This window comes from Oryzias melastigma, linkage group LG13 (assembly GCF_002922805.2).
Source record: "Oryzias melastigma strain HK-1 linkage group LG13, ASM292280v2, whole genome shotgun sequence".
NCBI lineage: Eukaryota > Metazoa > Chordata > Actinopteri > Beloniformes > Adrianichthyidae > Oryzias > Oryzias melastigma.
Window position 1 is genome coordinate 14,771,479 of NC_050524.1, and position 21,846 is coordinate 14,793,324.

Below are 21,846 nucleotides of genomic sequence, written 5' to 3' on the forward strand. Positions count from 1 at the left end.
CAGAAAAGCCTCAGAGCTGCTGCTTGGATGTGAACTGCCTCCCACCCTCAGATAATTAGCATGAGGATGCTCCTAAGGTTCTCACACATCAGACTACAATAAAATAATGGTGGGGCATCTGAGAATACAGGGAGGCATCATGAAGAGTGAACTGCTGTCTCTAGATTAACTTCACACATTTCTGAACATTCTGACAAACGTCAATCAAACCACATCAGCTACAAAATTACCTTCATTTAGCATCTAGTTTTTTTTTTCATAGGACTGTTGTTTTTGACCAATTCTAGTGATGAAAATGTAAACAAAGCTTCCAAATTCCTTTGTTTTTATCATTTCTCAAACCTTTATAAAAACCAGAATACTTACAAAGACGAGCACAACACCTTTCAGTTACACAAAAACAATTGTGCTTAAAGAACATGACTGTTTCACACAAAGATACATTTCATGAAGGTTGAAATCAGGGTAACTCCATGTTTGTTTTCTTTCACGTTTGTTACATTTTTCTTAAATCTCTGCTTTATCAATCCACTTTCAAGTGGAAAAAGCAGAGCCTCAAATTTCATTTCAGTAACCATCCATCCATCAATCTTCAGAACCCGCTCAGTCCCTTTTAGGGTCACGGAGCTGCAGGAGCCGACCCGGCTGCTGTGGGGCGCTGGCGGGGTACACGCTGGACAGGGCGCCAGTCTGTCGTAGGGCCACACTCTGCGTCCTGGGGACAATTTCAGAGTAACCTATGAAGCACGTTTCTGGACTGTTAAAGGAGAAAACCCACATGAACGGGGAGAACATGGAAACTCCACAGAACCAGCGCCACCCACTTAATCACCGGGGTTTTTTTAACGGTCTTTAGGCCTTTCAAAAGCTTCTATTTTTGCATTACAACAAGATTGGAGAAGTCTTCCTCTTTCAAGGAGACGGCGTTTTGAAAAAAGCCGCCATCTCCTGAAAGACCTCATCCTTCAGTAAAGAGAGCTGTAAGCCCCACCCCTGCAAAGTGACCCCAGTGGTCGTCAACGCCCACATCACCGCCTCCTCCACCGCTGTGAGGAGATCCCCAGTCTGGCTGTGGACCAGCTGACCAACGTGAGACCAGTCAGCTCCTCCGAACGGATTCAACCACAACGCCGTCAGTAGTAGCGTCACCAGTAACGCAGAAATAGCCATCAGCTGGTCGGGCCACGAGTCCCGCGCAGCCGTCCCATCTGCCGCCACGCCGCCGTGTCGGGCACAGCAGCAGACGGCGGGGACGGGCGCCTCCTCCAAGCACCCAATAGTCATCGCCGGCCAGTGCTGCTGCAGGTAGTCGGCGGCGCGCGGCGTGACGGACAGCTTGATGGGACACGGCAGAGGCGCTTTGAGGAACTTCTCCACCCTCTCTCGGAACAAATGCACCTTCTCCAAGAACGCCAGCGGGGATTCCTCCTCCTCTTCCACAGACGAACCCAGAGACATGAGCTCCAGCTGCTCCTCCTGCCGAACACGAAGTTAGACGCTTTGAGCCGACCGATGGACTTAATTCCCTTAATGACCCACCTGCAGCTCCTTGACCCTCTGGATCAGGGGGTCGTACGCCTGCGACACCTCAGCGGCGGCTTTGTCCAGAACCTCCAGGTACGCCTCTTTCTTTTTGGCCATCACCAGCGCCAGGGAATGAAAGAACTGGGTCACGTCGTCCCGGTCTTGCCTCAACAAATCCTCGCAGCGAAATTTTTCCTGCTCCAGCTGCTCCCCTAATTCACAAGCCTTTCAAATCACACAATAAACTACCTTTATATTAAGGAAATAACCAACAGGCTGATGACTCGGTGACTGACGGGCTCCGGCAGGAGCCTGTCAGTCACCGAGTCATCAGCATGTTGACGGGCTTCAACAACCACTTCGACATGAAAGCCCCGCCCACCTCAGCCCATCTGTGCTCAGAGAGCTCGGCCAGCTGCTGCGGGGTGGTCTTCTCCCTGGTGAAAGCGGCCTGCAGGTCGTCTATGGGGTGGCCCTGGTGCTGACCGACGGTCAGGCACAGCCCGCAGATCAGCTGCCGATCCTGGATGCAGTACATGTTGAGCGGCTGTCTGGGGTGCTCCTGGCAGGACGGAGGCCGCGGCTCCTCGTCTCTCTGGTACTTAAAGACACAAGATTTTTTTTTAAATCAAAATGTTTCACAGAAGCGCAAATCTGCCACTTACTTTTTCAATGATGGCCCGCAGGGAGACGTTGCTGGGCAGGGCGTCCACACCCGCCGGGGGCAGCTCCACCACGCTGCGGCAGTTGGGGCATTTGATGGGCAGGCGAAGCGGGCGCCATATGGAGTAATTGTTGGACGCCTGCAGCAGGTTCTCCAGGCACGGTTTGCAGAAGGTGTGCGAGCACGGGAGGACCCGGGGGTCGGAGAACAGCTGGTAGCACACGGAGCAAGTCAGGTCCTCCTCCAGGCTGTCCATGACGGAGAGGAGAGGCCGGGATCAGGACTGCAGGGCTGGAAGGGAAGTCTGGAAAGTCAGGAAAATGGACAGAAAACACAACCGACAGCAGAAAGATTACAAGTGTAAAACACGTAAAATTGGAGGAAAAATCAAAATAAGATATAAAATTATTATTTTTTTAAGCATTAAGTCAAAAACTGGAGCGTTTGTCACTAAAAAAATATAATTATCAATATAATTATGAAAAATATAGTTTTCACTGTAAAATTGTAGCTCATTAAAGATGAAATGTAAAAAATAAATCTTTATTACATATTTTCCAAATGAAAAAAAAAAACAATCACATAAATAAAACAAACCTTTTCTAAATGTTATGATATTGTGATCCGATCATCTATCAGGAGTCTGCAAACTTCAACAATAATAGAGCCATTCAGGTTGATTTCTTACTGACAACTACCCAAAACAATGATTTCTATCTGTGTTACTGTTTTTACAATGATAAATACAAAATAATTTATCAAATAAAATACTAAAAGGAAAAATTGCATCTTTTTTTTTTTCAAAATATGAAATAGTTAACTTTTGACAGCGGTTCACAAGACTTCCTTTCAAATTAAAGGAATCCAATGTGACCCTGTGTCACTTAGGATCATGTCGATGCAGTCAACAGTGGAAAAAAAAAGGTTATTTTACCTTCCTTGGTGCATCTCAGTGAGAAATGTGTAAATCTAACTAATCGCAATTAAATCTGAGCTAATTAAGTGACCCTTATAATTTTAAAACGATAAGGAGCACTTTAAAACCTTAAATTTGTTCAAAAACAGAAAATCTGTCTTTTAATCCGGTGTGACTCAACTCTGGTTGTGCTCACTGACCTACAATTGATTTTCTGTGGCACACGGCGCTTAAATATGGTCAAAAGTTTTATTTTAACTTCTGATATACACGGTCTTTCAACCGTTTATGCATTGGTTGAATAAAGTTTGAGTTAAACTGAGTTTAACTTTTAAAAGGAAACACTTCATTTTTCATTAACCTAAGAGCCACAATGGAGGGGTAAAAGAAGCACATGTGTCCCCGGAGCCACAGGGTCCAGGCCCCTGGTGGAGATGTTCTAAAATATTCTCAGTCTAACACAATTTCAATAAAACAACAAACTCCAAAACGACTGGAAATTCTCTTTAGTTTGGTAGTCTTGAAATCTACAGGAAGTTACGAATATTAAGAAAAAAAATGTATTTGGATCTGCAATAACAGAAGCCAAAGTAAATAAATGAGGAATAAAAATGTTAGTTATTAATCACCAAAGATAAATAATAATACAAAGACTCAACACAAATAAAACTCAAATAACACTTCAAAGGGAGAATGGGACATTTAAAAAAAATCTAGTTATTTACTTGATAAACTATATTTAATTTAATTTCAGAAGAAAGTTACATTTTGTAATTAAATGGCTTAAGTAGAGAGTCTCTTAAAAATAAATAAATAAAACTACTTTCTCGTGCTCATCAGTTACTATCTGGTGAGCACGAGAAACATGTTCATTTAATGTTTGGGTTTAAGAAATACAAAAAAAAGAAAAAAAGAACCTACCTAAAAAAATCTTTTATTAAAACATTTTTTTATGCACACCAGATACTAGTTTTTTTAATTTTACATCCATGTTCCTTTGATGTTTGGGTTTAAGAAATAGAAAAAAACAAACAAAAGAAACCCTATTTTCTCACACGCACCAGTTAATATCTGGTGCTAATTTTTTTTTTTTTTCCCTTTGGAGGGTTTTTTAACGTATATGTTCCTTTCACGCTTGTGTTTAAGAAAAAAAAAAACTCACTGCCCACTAGATAGTATCTAGTTCACACGAAGAACTTTTTTCTTCCTTCCATCTTCCTTTGGTGTTTAAGAAATACAAAAAAAAAAAAAACAGATTAAACTACTTTATCATGCACACTAGTTACTACCTGGTGTGCATGAGAAACTTTTTTTTTTTTTACTGCCATGTTCCTTTGAAGTTTGTGTTTCGGAAGTACAAAAATACACCTTTTTTCTGCACACCAGACTATTTTTTTTACTGTCATGTTCCTTTGACGTTTGTGTTTCAGAAGTACAAAAAAAAACATTTTTTGTGCGCACCACATACTAGTTTTTTTTTTTTTTTAAACTTCCATGTTCCTTTGATGTTTAGGCTTAAAAACCCCACCTGTGTGCACCAGTTACTATCTGGTGCGCACAAGAAACTAGTTTGTTTTTAGGTTCAGTGTTCCTTTTGATGCTTGCGTTTAAGAGATACAAAAATCTGTATATAATTTCTGCTGGCTCATCATGTGTGTGGTAATCAGGACTGTCTGCTCCTGTTACACCCCGCAGAGGAACAATAGCAGTCTCTACACCAGCTGCCACCCCGTCCCAGCATGCCTCAGTCCGGGCAGTCTGCTGAACCTGATCCGTGCGTGGAAACTGTGACAAAGTTGGTGCCATTGTTCAAAACAACGTTAAGCCAACGTACTATAAGTAACAACTCGTTTAAAAATAGCTTTAGCTTGTTACATAAACACAAAAGCAGAAGAAATTTTCGTTTAATTGTATATTTTTATAGCTTATAATGAAATCTATCATTTTAAACTTTTTTTTGCATTTTACATCATTGTCGGCTCGGATATATTTTATTTACCTTTATTCGATGATATAAACAACGTTTTTGTACGGAAATGTTTAGATCAGACTCACCGTCACTTCAGAAGAAAGTATCCCGTCGGAGCTTCCCTTTTCCTGTTCCTACCCGTGCTGCCTTCAGGGACACTTAGAATAAAATCCATCCTAAATACAAGCTGCGGATAGAGACACGGAAGCACGCGTAATTTTAGCAGCACAGACCTGTGCAAAATATGTTTATAGTAAAATATACTTAAAATAGTTAATTTTGAGGAGCTTATCTTACAAATATAGTAAACATCAGAAGATAAACACTTTTCCGACAGTCTCTAAAAGCACCACGAAGCTGCGCATGCGGACAAACGGTCTCTCGCCTGCTGATTGGCCAGGGAGACCGTTTATCCGCATGCGCGGATAAACGGTCTCCCTGGCCAATCAGCGGCGGCGTCACCGATTTGAACAGACGCAGGCGCCTCTCTTCACCAACAGATCACACACACGCAGTCACTCAGTTCGGGTTTCATCATTTATTTTCTTGAAGATAACCCATCCTGCAGCCTTCCCCAAAAAAACTTGTTCTCAGGCAAAGCCGCGTTTTTATTTATTTTTTTTCCTTCCAGATCAAAGTTTTTAGATTTGAAACCACGTTTGCTAACAAGGAATGCTGCAAAACCAAATTTTTAAAAAATAAAAAGGAAAGGAAGAAAAAAAACTATGTTTTAAACAGAAGGATCGTGAGCACAATGTGTAATCATCACTACAGTGTATCAAGGTAACAAAAACTGAAAAAGGGGGTTTAAGCTTGTACACCTAGCTGGCAGAGGAAGAAAGAAGGGGAGGGGGGACTGCAGGGTACTCATGTTACAGCAAATTTGTTTGCCAGTTTATATATTATTTAGGGAAACCCACAAAGAACAACTCCAGTCTGCATTTGGGACACCACGAGAAACTGGGACTTTTAAGTCCCGATTAAATTGATATACATAAGCAGATTAACTCCTGCTGCTCCTGAAATAAAGTTAATATTCTCTCAAGTATCACGAAAAGGGATCAATGGATCTGTCTAAAAAGAAAAAAAAAAGAAAAGAAAAACCGGGGTTGCGCTGCATAATGTAGAGGTGGTTTGCAGAAAAACCCCAGCAGGACACCTTCAGAAAGATTTCAGGCCTCACTTTGCAGAATTATGTGCAAAACCATACAGATTATTTTGCAAACTGGACACTAGCATAGACTAAGGGAAGGGTAAACATGTAACATCTAAGCACAGTTTTACTTAAAAATGAAAAATTACACTGTTACCACAGTCTAAGGAAACTAAAATACCCTAAAAAGAACTGTGCTATAGTTTAGTACATGCAAAGGTTATGATTAACAATCCTATGTGACAAGGCTGTTGTTCTCTTCTCCCTCGGTGATAATCAAAGCTATGGCAACAATACTGCAAGCTGTGATTTTTGCTGTAAAAATTAAATGATAAAAAGAGGAAGTTACAGGAGGAACAGATCGTTTGGTTGATTAGGTTTTATGGTGTCAGACCCCAAGGTTTGGTGGGTTCTGGTTCTGGTGGAGAGGTGTAGTACAATCGTCATCAAGTCACCGTTACAGAAGCAGTGAAACTAAAGCTGAAAAAGAATATAAACATAAAGGAAACACACTGGAGGCAGAAAGAAAAGCCCAAAAGCATCTTAATTCAATGCACTGCTGCTCCACATTGCCTTTAACATTGTCCAGTGTCAATGAATACTAACTTAAAGAGTTCACAACAAAAAAAAAAAAATCCTTTTGATGACGATTTTTTTGTGTTTTCCATGTCCAAAGTTCTTCCTTTCAGGGATTTGAGGATCAGTCTCACACAAAGGCAGAATTTCTTTCCTGAATCCTTTGCTAAACTTATTGTTGCGTTTTTCTCAATTGTATCTCTTCGGATCGGTTTGGATCTTTTCCCGTCTCTGCATGCGTTCTCACCCAGCCTTGCACACTCCCACTCACGCACACACAAGTCAGCCGCCCCACTCTCGCTCTCACATGCGACACGCGCAGCCGGACTCCTGGCCCTGCCCACCAGGGGGGAGAGGATGGCGCCCCGTCGGTCGGGGCGTCTTTGTCGGAGGAGATGAACCTGGCTCCTCAGCACTGAGTCCAGACATTCATACACAATGGGTCCATACACACACATGTCTAATAGCGTGGCCGATTGGGGGAGGGGCACATTGAGGCTGGTGCCGTCTCAAGTCGGAGGACCGCAGAATTGCGATGGTTTGAGGTTCATCTCAGTCCTTATTGACAGTATTTTCTCTCTGCATTTTGTCGTTATGTTTCAAGATCTCTTGATAGCTTTTTTTTGTGAATGTCCTTGGTTCTCCCTGGGCAGACATCGACTTTTTTTGTTGTCATTTGAGGAAGTGTTCCGAAGACGACCGCTCCAATAACACAGAAGTTATGTCGGCATGTCTCTCAACGCATTCGATGTGGATGTTTTGCTTATTTTTTTGTTTTTCAACATGTAGCCACTCATTCTCACTCGCACCCACTCGCCATCTCAAACTTCATTTGGGCTGGTTCCCCCTGGAATGCCAAATGAAATCCATATATTTTCCTTTCAGATAAGATGCAGCCATGGATCCCACGAGCCAAGCACAATGGATCGAATTTCTCACACTCGCTCTCTCTCGCTCTTTCTCTCCTAATTTATTTATGTTGAACAGAGTGCTGCATCGTGAACAAAACTCCAGAATACCCCAGATGACGTCTAGAACTGGAATCCCTCGGCTGGCACGTTGGCAGAGTTAAAGCCGTAAGTCCCGCCCTGGATGGTCTCTGGGACCAGGCTGGTGTCTTCATCGATCTGAAAGGAAGTCCAAGTGTTGAAATGTGTTGCGATCGATCGAACCGAGTGGAGCTGTAGGTCTACACCACCACTGGGTTTTTATAGAAAAACATTAGAGTTTATCCTTTAATGGGGTTTAATAAAGTGGTGCACATAGAAGAGCCTTCAATTCCACACCTTTACTCATTTGCTTAATAGCACTGAGATCAAAAGCCTAAACAGAATTATTATTATTTTTTTTAAAGACCCACTCCAATGAAAATTGCATTTTTAACATGTTCTTGAGACATTTCTCTGGTGATATATAGTATTTTTTTATTCAAATCACTAAAGCTGTGGGAAAAATCCTGCATCAGTGACGCACAAGCTTTCTGCTCCACTCCATTCTGATGCATCCACTCGCAGAAAAACAGATTCATGTACGTCTTTTATTTGCATCATCTGAGGCATCATCTAGCTGGATAGCACAAATATTGCTCGCCTTTGTTGTTGCACCGATAATTTTATGTTGGGGTTTTGAAGCTAGCAGTAGTACGTGAAAACAAATGGATGCCAGGTAGTGGAGCAGGCTAACTCCATGCCAACAGGTGAATTTCTAAAGAACTACTCCCGCTCTACAGAAACTAAGTCCTAGAAAACGACACAGGTTTTGTGATTTTGCCTAAAAATGGCAAAAATCATTATTAAAAGACTACAGGAACACCTAAAATAGACCAAAAGATGATTGGAGTGGCACTTTACACAACCTCAATAAAATGCAGTGCATTGACAGTCAAATCCAGACCAGAAATGTATAACATGAAACACATTGACACATCATTCTTCAGATTGGTTTAAACTTACATCATCAGATGAGAAGTACTGATCAATAATTTCGTAAGCCAATTTGTAGATATCTTCATTTTCGTGATTTTGCAGTTGCTCCACTTTTTCCAAACCTGTGACAAAAAAAAGAAAAAGTAAATAAATGAAGCACACAAGTCAGACCTGACTGGAAAAGGATGACGCTTCAGTTACCTCCACATTCCTCAATGAGGTTAGCAATAGTTTCTGCCTCGTCGTCAGCCATCTTTAGGATATTGCTGAGACCATCAAGGACGACCTGCACCACCTGAGCGTCCTTCACTGTGAGCAGGTTGCAGAACGGAGGAATCACCTGTTTCTCGATGAGGTGAGCCACCTATGATTGAATTAAAATAGCATTAATGATTGATCAAAGTACAAATAAAAAAAAAAGTTTTACAGTAAAAAATGATGTGTAAATACCAGATGAAGTCATCACAAAAACAACTGAGGTCAAAGTTCTTACTTGATCTTTTCTGCCACTTATTGTCAGGTTACTGATGGCCCACGCTGCTTCTTTCTGGGTGCCAAAGTCGCCCTAAAAATAAAAACTGTCAGCAACACATGTTGATTTTTTACCGTGTTCATTTTAAAAATATGCTAACCTTGTCAAGCAGGTGGATGATCATGGGGACCAGCTTGGCGTCTATGACTGCCTGCACCTGCTGCTGGTTACCTGCTGTGATGTTGGACAGGAACCACACTGCCTCCTACAGGACAAAGACAGCAACCACACGGTTTGGTGATCACAGATGTGCTTCCACATTTTGTTTCACAGAACAAAACAGGTTTTCTGCCCACAGTGAGGCAACAGAAACAAAGAATTCGTTCTCAAACTGGATCAGAATCCAGACGTCAGCAGAGCAGCGACGACATCTGGTAGAGACAAAAGTGCTGCGGGTGGGGCGAGGGCGATTTGAGGCTCTAATCATCGACCAGTCACAAAGCAGGCCTCTTTTATTAATGACTGGTCTCAGATGCACTCCGATATCAGCATGTATTCAGCACCCTGCTTTCCACCAACCCGTGATATTACACAGTCACACAAACAAGCAGCATAAAGCCCCCCACCACCACCCCCACCCAAGTAATGCCCCTAACAACTCCATGGCGTCTTCTTGAATCATCTTCATCCTCGAGATCTTCCACGGTGTGACTTTCTACTGTTTTCTAGAAACCTCTCCCCTCTAATCACCTTTCACCCAGCATTCACGCACTAACACCAAGTCTCTGATTTCATCACTTCCAGGCAGCATGTGCAGCAGCTTAAGACACTCGGGAGTTACAGCAGGCGTTACCTTGTTGATTTTCTCTTTTGGGTGAGTGAGGAGTGCTGGGAAGTGGCTGAGGGCGTCACAGTTGAGCACTACCTGCGTCTGCTCGTCTGTGCCGGTCACTATGTTCCCAACGGCCCTGAGGGCAGCAGTCTGGATGAGGTGGACATGACAGAACCGTCATTAGATCACAAATTTAACGAATTTAGAGAGGATAGATATTAAAGACACAACAAGATTACACATAAACCAATATAGTTTGAGTTTTTAAATATAAAATGGTGGGGATGCAGTAAAACGTTAACGTTGCTTTTGTTGGAAAGCAAAGACGAATTCCCAAACGGAATAAATAAAATACGACACGGCAGTCTCTTCTTCCCACCTGAACTTTGACCTCCTGGTGACTCAGCAGAGGTACCAGATGAGGGACGATGCCTGAGTCTATGACCATTTGGATCTGCTCGTTTCCAGCATCAGTCAGGTAAGACAAAGCCCACACAGTGTCCACCAAGATCTAGAGGCAACAACAACAAAAAATTTGTTTTTCAACCATTTTTAGAGTGAATTCGTCATCTAAAAACAAGTGAGGACAGAGCAGGAGAAAACCAGCGTACTTACACTGACATCAGTGTGGTGGATCAGCACACAGAGAGCTGGAAGGATCTGAGAAAGGATGAATAAATACTTTGAATAACTGAGATGATAATTAAAATTCCCAACTGCTTCAGAGATATCTATTCTTAACCCCATTACTACAGTCTGCAATTTCCACACACTACTTATCACTAACATCTTCTCTGCCTTCACCAGTTCAGACAGATGAAGCCTAATCCCTTTGCATCACTCGTTCTCAAATTCAGGACACAATTTAGAACAAGTGGAACTGAGAGAAAAGAAGATTACCACATAAAATTGCCTTAAATATTATTCATTCAAAAACTAACACGTCTAGGTTAAAAAGTCCAAACATGCCCAGATGTTGGAATTCCTCAAATCACCAGCGAAGGAAAGCAGCTAACTTTAGTTTTCAGTGCTGAAGATTCAACCTGAATGCTCTAATAATCCATCCGTGAATAGGGGAGAGAGCATAGATAAGAGTGTTCATTACGGAAGGAGAACGCTAACCTGCAGGCATGTTGGAATGGTTTTGCAAGCCCAGATGTCTTTGGTCTTTTGCAGCACGTGCAGATAGCAGTTAAGATCGAATGCTTCTGCAGCGGATCATTTTCAAACTAAATTACAGTGTAAATAGCTCAAGAACAAGTTTAACAGAGTTTTGTACACTATTACAGCCTCTGTTAGATGTTTGTCTATTGAAAGATGAAAGATCAAATGAAAATGGGGTTTTTAACGTGTTCTATTCTTATCATTAGGCTTAAAATTACATTTCTGGGCGTTTCTTTACTCAAATTGTTGTGAATCAGCAGCAGATTAAAAAATGTATTTGTGGCATAAAATACAAGTTGAATGAGCCATAAGCCTCCTGCTCTGACTAGAGCTCCGCGTCCGATCCGGCTTCTGGCTCAAACTGTACGCCTGGATAGCTACAATATTGCTCGCTACTTCTGTTGAACTGATAATATTAGATTGAGGGTGTGATGGGCTCGAGGCTAAGCTAGAGTTAACAGTCCCGGCCACAACTCAGAGGTTGAATTTCTAACGAGCTACTGCCGCTCTGCAGGAACTATGTCCTAAAAACGACAGATGCTTTTTGATTGTGGCTAAAAACGCTTTTAAAATAGATAAAAAATTATCAGAGTGGGACTTTAATGTGAGAACTATGTTGTTATGAAATTGCTTGACATCTTTGCAAAAATGGAGACAAAAATAATGCACAAACCAGAACAACTGAACTCTGCATCTGAGTCATAACTCTCCATTTTTATAAGTCTAGACTCTAATCTTTATGGTCTTTATGAGCTGCTAAAAAGGAATATGTTTCTGCACTGGATGGACATGAAAACGGCAAATCTCAAACAACACTGCAACACACAGATCCCATCAAGCTTCATCTCTTTGTTGGTGCTCACCTCCTGGATTGTTTCCATGGGCGGTGGAGGGTCCTTGTGGCGGCAAAGGTTGACCATGACCCAGGTGACATTGCGGAGGAAGGTAATGGGGATGGAGGGGCTGATGAACGACAGCAGGGGCTTAACCACACCGAGGCCGATCACATAGTCTCGGCACTGAGGACCATCCCCTGCACACGTGTAATTGAAGCATTTGAAATTTGGATTAAACAAGTCATATTAGACTGGTTAAATCAGATTGGACGGTTACTCACCGATGATATTTCCCAGGGCCCAGACGGCCTGTTCACAGACATTCTGGTGAGGAGAGTGGAGCAGCCTCAAGAACAGAGGAACAGCATCTGAACAGAACACAGGGAATAAAGATGTGAGCTAAGTCTTCAACAAATGTGCAGCTTTTATGTGGACGACCACGATCACCACCAGAAAGGGGTCACAATTCCTTATTAGAATATTTACATATCCAAAAAAGTAGTAAAAAAAAAAAAAAATAACAGAAATCATCCATTTTTACTCAGAATATATCAAGAAAAGATCATTTTAAACAAATTAAATTAAACAAGTATTGTGTTTCTTTAAAACAGTAGCGCTTACTGGACTGAACCACGGCTTGGGTCTGCTCTGAGGTGCCAGACGCTATGTTGGTTAAAGCCCAGGCAGCTTCAAACTGGAGAGATGGACTGAAAAACACAAACAAGACACCAGGCTTTATCAGAATTGTGACTGCAGAAGTGAGTGGGAGAGGACAGGGGTAATTTACAGTAAGAGCATGGTGATGAGTCACTCTATTACTGCAAGGTTTTGAGGAAAAAAAAAAAGGAAAAAAAAAAGAAAAGAAAAAAAAGAATAAAGGGCTTCATTTACATAACAGCAATATGATTGAAATGCAGAGTGGGCTAAACCTCACTTACTTATTGGTATAACTTTCACTTTTAATCAGCATAGATGCAAACAAAAAAAAAACGTCTTTATTCTTCAAGAATTACAGCTTGCTTACTTGTCATCTCTGTCCAGGCAGTGGACCAGTATAGGCAGGATCCCAGACTTAATGAGGTCGTCTATGGGAGGATTACGGTCACTGGACAACAACTTCCTATAAAAAATAAAAAAACATACAATTAGCCCTGAAGGTTATTTAATTCTTCCACCCCAACCAATAATAAACAATGGATACAATGCAATGACACATATATTAGTCCTACCATCAGATATTACCATCCGTCTCCACAGATGAAAATCAAGTATTAAAGTATTAGCATGACTACAAAGGGTTAACAAATACTAAGAATTGTTGAATAATAAACAATGCTCATTATTTTTAAGCCAGTTTTGCTGAACCCCACAATTTCTAGAGGCTAGCACGACGCAGTTGCATTAAATATAATGTCCATTAATCAAGAAGCTGACATGCTGTAAGTCAGAGGAAGAAAAAAAAATTCTGCCCCTGGAATTTCATCAGCAACACAATTTGGCAAGAGGAAATCAAGTGCAAGCAAAAGGCTCTCTGCATTGGATTGCTACTGCAGAGACTTGTATACACATCTGTGAGCCACATGCAGGTAGTGGAAACAAAATGTTGCTTTCTGCAGAGGAAAAACACTTTTAGGCTCAAAATAGTATTAATACTATGACATGTACAGTCCCTAGGACAATGACGTTCATTACAACTATCCACTTAAGATGTCTAAGAAGGAGTCTTTAGGCAAACTAATTTACAAATTGCAAAAAATACTTTTTTGGGTTAAGTTTTGGTTAAACACCAACATAAAAATGCAAACAAATGCTTAAATGTTTACCTAGCTGCCTGAACAGCACTCAGCTGGACACCCTGGTTGTCACTAGTGGCATTCTATAAACAGAAACAGGATGATTAGTTAATAAACCTGAATGAATTAAAAAAGCTAATAACAAGGACAACAAAATATTATTAGAAAAACTAACACTCCTCAAAAGGTAGTTCGAAATAGTGACTTACTTGTACTATTGCTTCAAGAGAGGTGTTTTGCTGCAAAAAAGAAAGTTTCCAAGAGTTACCGCATTGGAATAGTAATTCATATTTGGTGTATGACGCTCTTAAAAAAAAAAAACAACACACACACAAACCTAGTTCAAATAGTTTTGTAGCTGAAAAACAAACTAAACACCGGAGAAAATTCGCTTAGATTTTTTTATTTAACTCAAAAACGTATTGTGAAGCAGTCAGGAGGTTAAGACACGAGGGCCAGTATTTAGCATGGCAATGTGCCTTCTGGCAACTTAACATGATAACTCTATAAGTAGTTCAGACTGTTTCTGAATAGGAACCTGCTTGGGAGTAAGGCCGGCTGACAGCCGGGGAAAAACACACCGGATTCTTCACATTTTGTCCAGATCTTCAACATTGAAGCTACCAAAGAGCTTGATGATAAATAACAAAACGAATACGTAAAAAAGAAAGTTTATATTTGTGACTCAATTTTACGGCTGTATCTTTTATATCTATAATAAAATGGTGCTATATATATCAAAAACAAGCACTCATAATGGCTTGGTTGCTTATTTTGCAAAAAAACTGGTGATGACAAAAAAATGTTCCCCAGGCAAGAAAACAAATGAAGTCTTTTACAGTTAATGTGTGTTTTTTAAACTGAGTAAAAGTCAGGTCTATTAAGTGGTTACACTGAATCTTTTCGAAACGGAACGGCCTCTAAATCACCAAATCCAGAAGAAACTCATTTGTATTTCACCTGTTGTGAATACTAAAAAAAAAAAATAATAATAATAAATTAGAAAAAACAAATTTATGATAAGGATGCATGCAAAAAAGTACTAATTTAGCTGCTAAGGAACCATTAAGACATAGCCCTGTCACTGCTGTTGCACTACGATACAAACAGCACCCTATGAACTGTATATCTGACTAGTGAAAGGAACCACATTTGTTTTCTGAATGCTTAAATGTACAACTTTCTCACAAATTTCTCTTTTGAACCCAGAACAAACACACTTTGTGCAGCTTAAAGACATTTTCTAGATTTTCATCTGTCGTTCCCTCCACCTCTTGTCTCGACAGCGCCTCTAAAATATCTAGTAATGCTTCATTCTTTGTGCCTGCAAGTATCTTGAGCAATAACTGAAGTGTTTGTGCAGATTGATCAATAAAAATGAGCACATAGCAAGACAAACTGCACACTTAAAACACCACGTTGCCCCACCTAATTTGTAAAAATAATAAAAATAATAATAAAGCGGCATCCTACATGTAAACCTAAACCTGCTTAGTGTCTGAAGAGTTTCCAAAAGTGTACAAAATCTTAGTCCAAATACACAATTTCTGGCTAGCTGTCATTCCTGTAGGTTTGCAGTTTAAACATAAAACTTTTCAGAATAATAATAAAAAAAGGAATATGTAAAAGACAAACTCACTGATCTGAAATCTCCATCAAGATCAGAGTCCTCACAGAGGTCCTCATGGGGAACATTTCTCCTCTTCAGCAGATGCTCATCCCTTTTGTTCTGTAATAGAAAGACACGGAGGTCACTTTAAAAATCTTTCATTTCTGTTGCTGCAAAGGAGGGCAAATTAGAATATAGCAGGATATTCTATTTTATTAGCATTCTGCAATGTTATAATAGCTAAAACAAAATTATGAGAGTATTTACCTTACGAAGTTCCACAACGACCTCAGTCCTCTGTCTTCTCATAGTCTGCAAGAAAAAAATCAATTTAATTAAATTATGAAATGTCAACTTTCCAAACAAAGATCAAATTTAGAAAAATTAATAAAAATATCAGAGCATTGTGTATAATCAGGTATTGATGACTATTGGGAAAGAAGTCTGCAAACAAGTCTGGCTAAATGCAACTCAGTTTTAGGAACTAAAACACTCGATCCTAATATTTTGACATTTCCTGGTTTCAGTGTTTTTTAAATATATTTTTGGGATTTCTTTTTAATAATATATAAAAAAAAATATATATATATATATATATATATAAATGGGGCAAATGGTAGCATATTTAGGGAATGATAACACTGCAAAAAGTTTTTAATTTCAAACCCAATTTTATTACAAAATAACCTAACTGGAGAAATTACCTTTAAGGATCCGTTTTAGGGTTTCCCCCATACAAGATGTATCATCTACTCTTAGCTTTATTTGTTTGGATCCCTATTGTGACCTAGCATAAACAGCTATGTCTCAATTATATTCACAAATCAGCTGTTTTAATAGTGATGACATTGACCAAAACACCTTACTTTCATATAACATAGATGACTTAAAATAGAACTATGAATGAGAGCAAGTGATCTGGTAACCCACCAAAAAACATCTTGCACTTCCTCCCTCATCTCCCAGCTTAGTAATTACATCAAGTCAAATTTATTTCAGAAGCGGATATGACTGCAGGTTGCAGCGTTGCATGATGTGACATTGGAGGTGTTTCTATTCACGGGAAAGACATGGTGCAGCTTTAATGTTCCACGTGGCTGAGCTGAAACAACTTCTACGTCAGAAACATGAAGTGGTGGGGGCAACATAAATGCAAATTTACAGTCAATTTACGTGAATCTTTGCATGTATTTAAAATTATTTCAATTTTGATTGAACCGTAATGTTGACTATTAAAAGTTTACCACTGGATAACAGAATTTTCTCCGTGGTTTTAAGTTGAAACTTAACTAATTAACGTAAACAATCATCGACGCCCCCCTGGAAACAGACACCTTGTCAAACAGGATGCGTGGTTTCCTGCGTCTGCAAGCCCACCTGAAACCGATATCAATACCCGCTAGAAAGCGCGAACGGCTACACGATTACCTGACTGTAAATCACCTGATAACTTATTGATCCGACATGAACCAACATTCAGCTTTGATCTATGAATCATGAAACGTGTTTAAGGGGAGGCTTGTCCCGGGAATGCGTGTTACTGACGCATGAAATACAATTATATTACTCTTGGTGTGGACTTAAGCCTAATATAACTGGTCATGTTAGAAGCTTACTGGTTTCCGCCATTGTTTTTGATTATAAAGACGGGGGATGGGTGGAACTGCAGCCAAGAGCACCGCCGCGCTAACCTAGCACGCAGTTATGCTAACTGCAATGTTAGAAGTGCGAACATATGTCGTTATTTTAGCTTGGAACTTGGCACCGCATTCCCAGAAGATTAAATAAAATCACTCGTGTGAATAATTTTAGACAAACAGTCAACATTTTGACCGAGTGAGACCGAACTCGGGGATGATATGCATCGCTGGAGCTAGCATGCTGCCGGAGGCCTTGCTAGCTTTGCAGCTAGCATAGCTGATCCAGCGGAGGCTTTTCTGACATGTTTTACACCCAGCACGATTTCGAGCTGAAACCAAACCAGTTCGAAATGGACCCAACGATTCCAGCCTCCTATAACCGCCGATTAATGAAGGCCCTAGCCGGGTTCTGGCCGCAAAGTTGCCCGTGGTGTAAATTAGAAACGACGTCACAACGGAGCCGAGGGGCAAGGCTGAACGCGGCGGCTGTGCAGACGAAAGCGAGGACACCGATCTTCGCAACTTTTACCTCCAAATCTCGGCCCTTGTTCTTGAAATTCTTTAACCGCTGGTTGTCCAGTTTCTCGTTGTCGGCCATGTTTAGTAGTTCTGGTTACGTTAAATATCGCTGAAGAGAGTTTTAGCCGGTGAGCTATCTGTTTCTTGGTTCCCTTTTCGCAGTCTTTCGTTAGCGGACTATTTTTTGCTGCTCGGTCCGCGGTGCATACTGGGAATGCCGGTGGTGGAGGGCAGCCTCGCTCTGGCGTAAGGGAAGGGTGGGGAAATCCCCCTCACTCTCATTGGTTTCACCGCTCACGTCTGTGTGCAGAAGACACCGCATTATACCAACGCACGTCTGCTCATGTTTATGATGGCAGGCGTTTGATTCGTGATCACCTTAGCCTCGATCAGTCAAGAAATGTCGTTTTCACCAAATTCTATGGTCCTTTAATACAAATATAACAATAATCACGTATATCATCATCATTTCACTGATGACTCTGTTAAATCAAGAAAAAATATATTAACCAATAAATAAACATTTATCCAATTAATCGTAAACCTGTAAAAAAAATCGCGATTAATCGCGATTATTACTTTTTTAATTTAATGTATTTCTCAATCACAAAATGAAAATTGATATATATGAAAGCTATATTTTTAGAATAGCATCTAAAAGTATTAATGTTTAGTGTCATTAAAAAAATATTTATACATTATCTTCGTTGTTTTTGCCATAAAACCACACTTGAGTGCCTAAGTTTATGCTATTCCTTAAAAGGCAGTCAAAATTTGAACAAAAATGTAATAGATTTGAAAATTGATTGTACAATTTTGAGATTACAAAAAGCGTTATATTTTGGAGAATTAACTCCACCTCTGCAACACTTTAATTTCAAATTTATTTATTGTCTAATTTTATTATTTTTCTAATGTATCATTTGCAATCTGTTTCTATGGTAGATTTTATATTGCACCTATCTGTTTAAGTGTCACATTTTTTTCCGTTTACAGACCCTTTCCAAAAAAAAGTAGAATATCGTGGACAAGTGTTTTGATTGTTTAATTCCACTGTTTAATAGATTTTAAGTATTTATTTGTTCACTTTATGTACATTTTCACAAAAACAGAATCTTAGAAAATCAGAAAACTGTGGAGAAATCTGCACAAATTCTGCAGGGAATTAGTGTTTTAAGGAGTTTTAAACCGAATTATTTTTGAATGGATTTATAGAAATGAATAAATTTTTCTGTGATATTCTAATTTTTGGAATTGGTCAGTATATATCTATATTTAACATTATTAGGCACAATATATATATATATATATATATATATATATATATATATATATATATATTCATAGTTGCCAGCACTGAAAGAAAAGTAAAAAATGTTTCACTTATTTTGTGTGGGGACTGTAATCTTTACTTTTACCCTTTTCCGCTCAAGGGTCACCACTGCGGATCAGCTTCCTCAATCTGACTCTGTCTTCTGCATCCTCCACTCTAACACCAGCCACCTTCATGTCTTCATTCACTGCATCCATAAACCCCCTCTTTGGTTTTCCTCTAGACCTCTTGCCTGGCAGCTCTAGACTCAGCATCCTTCTACCAATGTATTAACCATCTCTCCTCTGGACATGTCTGAACCTCTAACATGTGCTGTCCCTCTGATTGACTCTTCCTGATCCTATCCATCCTGGTCACTCCCAAAGAGAACCTCAGTATCTTCAGCTCTGCTACCTTCAGTTCTGCTTCCCGTCTTTTCCTCAGTGTCTCTAGTCCAAACAACTGTGAGGGGATTTTAATAAATCTGCTTTAACTTCTCACTGAATCAGAGCAAATCATTTTATTTCAGTAAAACAAATATTTATTTAAAAATCTTTATTTTTTTTCAAGTTCTTGGAACACACACATCAACTATGACATGACTTTACACATTTTTAAAATACTTTCAGGTTTTAAAAAAGTTACAAAATTGTCAAAAGTGATTAATAGATGACGTTCTAATAGAAAATACAACAAAAATGACAACAAATAAAAAAGAAATACAATAAAGGTAATTTTGTTTTCTTATGATGTGCTCCTGAAAATAAGGCCAACAAATCCTTTAGTTGTATTCATGTAACAATGGATATTATTTATCCAAACTCATTTGTTGACTTTTACTATATCCAGTCAGTTTGTAGCCAGTCTGCTTAGAAATAATTTTTTTTCTAAGAAGGATCCTCCTCAAAACCCCAAAGCATTCACGTAATCCTTTAGATTTATCATCCCCAGCAGAATATCTTCTATTTGTTCCAAGGTTTCTGAGAAGCTGCCCTACTTCCTACAACCTTTTTGAGCTCACATAAATATCCGTTCAGCAGCACAAGAAGAGAAAAATAAATCCAGCGCGGAGAGAACAGACATCAGCTGCCACAGGAAAGGACTTTTTTGGCTGATGTGAACTTGAAGCCTTTTGCTTTCATCTTTAACTTGATGTGCTCTTGAGTCTGCCCCAGTGGAGTCTTCATCAGATACACCATTCTCCGGAACCCCTCCTCAAGTCCCATCCCAGTGATGGCTGAACAGGGCTGAAGGAACCACGCCCTTCCAGCACACGCCCTTTTCAGGTCCAGTTTCTGGCTAAGACCTTCTGGACTACAACAACCTGGAAGATCCTGTTTGTTGGCCAGAATTACAAGAGGAACTCCTTTAAGACTTTCATGTCTCAGAACCTGAAAGTACAAAATAATAGTATAAAGAAACAGCAAAAGGGACATTTTATGTATTGTAAGGAAAATCAAGGTTCCCATCCTTCAATGAAGAATATGTGTATCTTTTTATCTTATTGCATTCACTATAACTGATATAATAAAAAAATGAATTATGCATAGGAGAACTAACTCTTCTAACCAAGTTCGACTTTATTTCAAATACCCGATGGAGTTCTTTGCGGGCCTCGTCCTGCCTCTTCTCATCCCAGCTGTCCACCACAAACATCAGACCAGCGGTGTCAGGATAGTAATGCTTCCAGTGGGGCCTCATCTTCCTCTGACCCCCAACATCCCACACTGTCAAATCTGGACTGCTCCTGTCGGTTTCCAGACTTTCCACATTAAAACCCACTGTCGGTACGGTTACCACGCTCTGGTTGTATTTCAGTTTGTAGAGAAGTGTTGTCTTCCCTGAACGGTCCAGACCTAGCATCAGAACCTGTGCTTGTTTCTTGGCTTTGGATCCACGTATCCCCATGTCCCGATGGAGCACAGAGGTTCCCGTTCAGAGAAGCTTCTTGTATCCTCTTGAGTTTGTTCAAAGGCCTTTGTGCCTGTGCTTTGTGAGCTTCAGAGTGAGACTCGTGCCTTATGAAGACCCTGTGATCCCTCCCCTCTGTGACCAAATTCCTGCTGTCCCTGCATCGCTTTCAGGAAAGCTATTTTTATCCACGGTGACAGTGCAGACATGCAGCTCACTACCAGAGCACAGAATGTGGAATCACATCCCACCTGCCCAAAGTCATCCAACACTGTCGCAAACAGGAAGTCCATTTGGAACAATGGACTCAAATTCCTCCCTGGCTGGATGACTGTCTGCACTCACCTGACAGCTGATGGAGAAAAGTGGTTTGATCCAAGGCTGGAAGACTTATTAATATTGGAAGAAAGTTGGACAAACATTAAAATAACTATTAACAATACAACAAATACATGCATACATTTTTTTTAGTTTTAGCTTGTATATTAACAATATTTGTGAGGTGTTCAGTTTTTGAAAACAATTCTATTAGCTGATAACAAATGACCTCTTTTGAAGGGATCATTAAAAGAAACTTTTGAAATAAAAAGTTACGGAATTTATAATAGTATCATCTTAAAAAACACATTAAAACAAAAAAAAACAATATTTTTTATATTGTTTTTAAATAATTAGTACAAAAAATAGCAAGAAACAGAGGAACTGATGAAGAAACTGAGAGAGTTTCTGAAAAAAAATCCTTGATGTGATCACGGATGATAAATTTACTATATTTACAACCTAACACCTCGCTACAGGAAGGAGCGCTTTTGCAGATCTTTCTTCCTGTCAGCTGACTCTACAACGTCTCATTAAAACTGGACGATAATCATTGTTATTTTTTTTTGCGCATTTGAAGTATTATTTATTATCTGGTGATTTTAATAGAGCTTCTATGGTAACAAAATATTTACCAATTTTTTGGGATCAATGTGTTTTTTTACTTCACTAATTTGGTTTGTTTAGTTCCATTTTATTTTGTTATATTAAAG

The 21,846-nt window shown here is 39.8% G+C and overlaps 3 protein-coding genes across 5 annotated transcripts; all 3 read right to left on the reverse strand.

The window, feature by feature from the left end:
* Positions 1–247: 247 nt before the first annotated feature.
* On the reverse strand, positions 248–5,462 carry trim59 (tripartite motif containing 59). Of its 3 annotated transcripts, none has more exons than XM_036214896.1 (5): positions 5,160–5,462; positions 2,190–2,492; positions 1,907–2,125; positions 1,540–1,749; positions 248–1,476 (listed from the first exon to the last, which is right to left on the reverse strand). In XM_036214896.1, exons 2-5 carry the CDS (start codon positions 2,442–2,444, stop codon positions 913–915), a joined length of 1,248 nt encoding a protein of 415 aa, XP_036070789.1. In that variant the 5' UTR covers positions 2,445–2,492; positions 5,160–5,462; the 3' UTR covers positions 248–912. The 3 variants fall into 3 exon arrangements, with proteins under 3 accessions (XP_036070789.1, XP_036070788.1, XP_036070790.1); XM_036214895.1 differs by having other exon boundaries at positions 2,190–2,479; positions 5,160–5,461; XM_036214897.1 differs by lacking the exon at positions 5,160–5,462 and adding an exon at positions 2,786–3,956 and having other exon boundaries at positions 2,190–2,479.
* Positions 5,463–5,592: 130 nt separating this feature from the next.
* On the reverse strand, positions 5,593–17,939 carry kpna4 (karyopherin alpha 4 (importin alpha 3)). Its single transcript, XM_024277353.2, has 17 exons — positions 17,603–17,939; positions 15,701–15,745; positions 15,464–15,553; positions 14,034–14,063; positions 13,855–13,907; positions 13,056–13,151; positions 12,653–12,738; positions 12,313–12,399; positions 12,059–12,228; positions 10,647–10,691; positions 10,411–10,542; positions 10,053–10,181; positions 9,360–9,464; positions 9,221–9,292; positions 8,929–9,091; positions 8,755–8,849; positions 5,593–7,929 (listed from the first exon to the last, which is right to left on the reverse strand). Exons 1-17 carry the CDS (start codon positions 17,669–17,671, stop codon positions 7,834–7,836), a joined length of 1,563 nt encoding a protein of 520 aa, XP_024133121.1. The 5' UTR covers positions 17,672–17,939; the 3' UTR covers positions 5,593–7,833.
* A 1,543-nt stretch (positions 17,940–19,482) lies between these two features.
* LOC112149262 (ADP-ribosylation factor-like protein 14) lies at positions 19,483–21,440 on the reverse strand. Its single transcript, XM_024276873.2, has 2 exons — positions 20,498–21,440; positions 19,483–20,295 (listed from the first exon to the last, which is right to left on the reverse strand). Exons 1-2 carry the CDS (start codon positions 20,810–20,812, stop codon positions 19,987–19,989), a joined length of 624 nt encoding a protein of 207 aa, XP_024132641.1. The 5' UTR covers positions 20,813–21,440; the 3' UTR covers positions 19,483–19,986.
* Positions 21,441–21,846: the final 406 nt, after the last annotated feature.

Excerpts from the sequence above, each read along its gene's own strand:
- trim59 (XM_036214896.1), bottom strand. The coding sequence starts at position 2,444 with ATGGACAGCCTGGAGGAGGACCTGACTTGCTCCGTGTGCTACCAGCTG. Across the intron at positions 2,126-2,189 it reads TGCGGGCCATCATTGAAAAA|TACCAGAGAGACGAGGAGCC; the intron begins GTAAGTGGCAGA and ends TGTGTCTTTAAG. Across the intron at positions 1,750-1,906 it reads CTGAGCACAGATGGGCTGAG|GCTTGTGAATTAGGGGAGCA; the intron begins GTGGGCGGGGCT and ends GTGATTTGAAAG.
- kpna4 (XM_024277353.2), bottom strand. The coding sequence starts at position 17,671 with ATGGCCGACAACGAGAAACTGGACAACCAGCGGTTAAAGAATTTCAAG. Across the intron at positions 12,739-13,055 it reads TGCCTGGACAGAGATGACAA|TCCATCTCTCCAGTTTGAAG; the intron begins GTAAGCAAGCTG and ends TGTGTTTTTCAG. Across the intron at positions 12,229-12,312 it reads GGCCCTGGGAAATATCATCG|GGGATGGTCCTCAGTGCCGA; the intron begins GTGAGTAACCGT and ends ACACGTGTGCAG.
- LOC112149262 (XM_024276873.2), bottom strand. The coding sequence starts at position 20,812 with ATGGGGATACGTGGATCCAAAGCCAAGAAACAAGCACAGGTTCTGATG. Across the intron at positions 20,296-20,497 it reads CCCGCAAAGAACTCCATCGG|GTTCTGAGACATGAAAGTCT; the intron begins GTATTTGAAATA and ends TTGTACTTTCAG.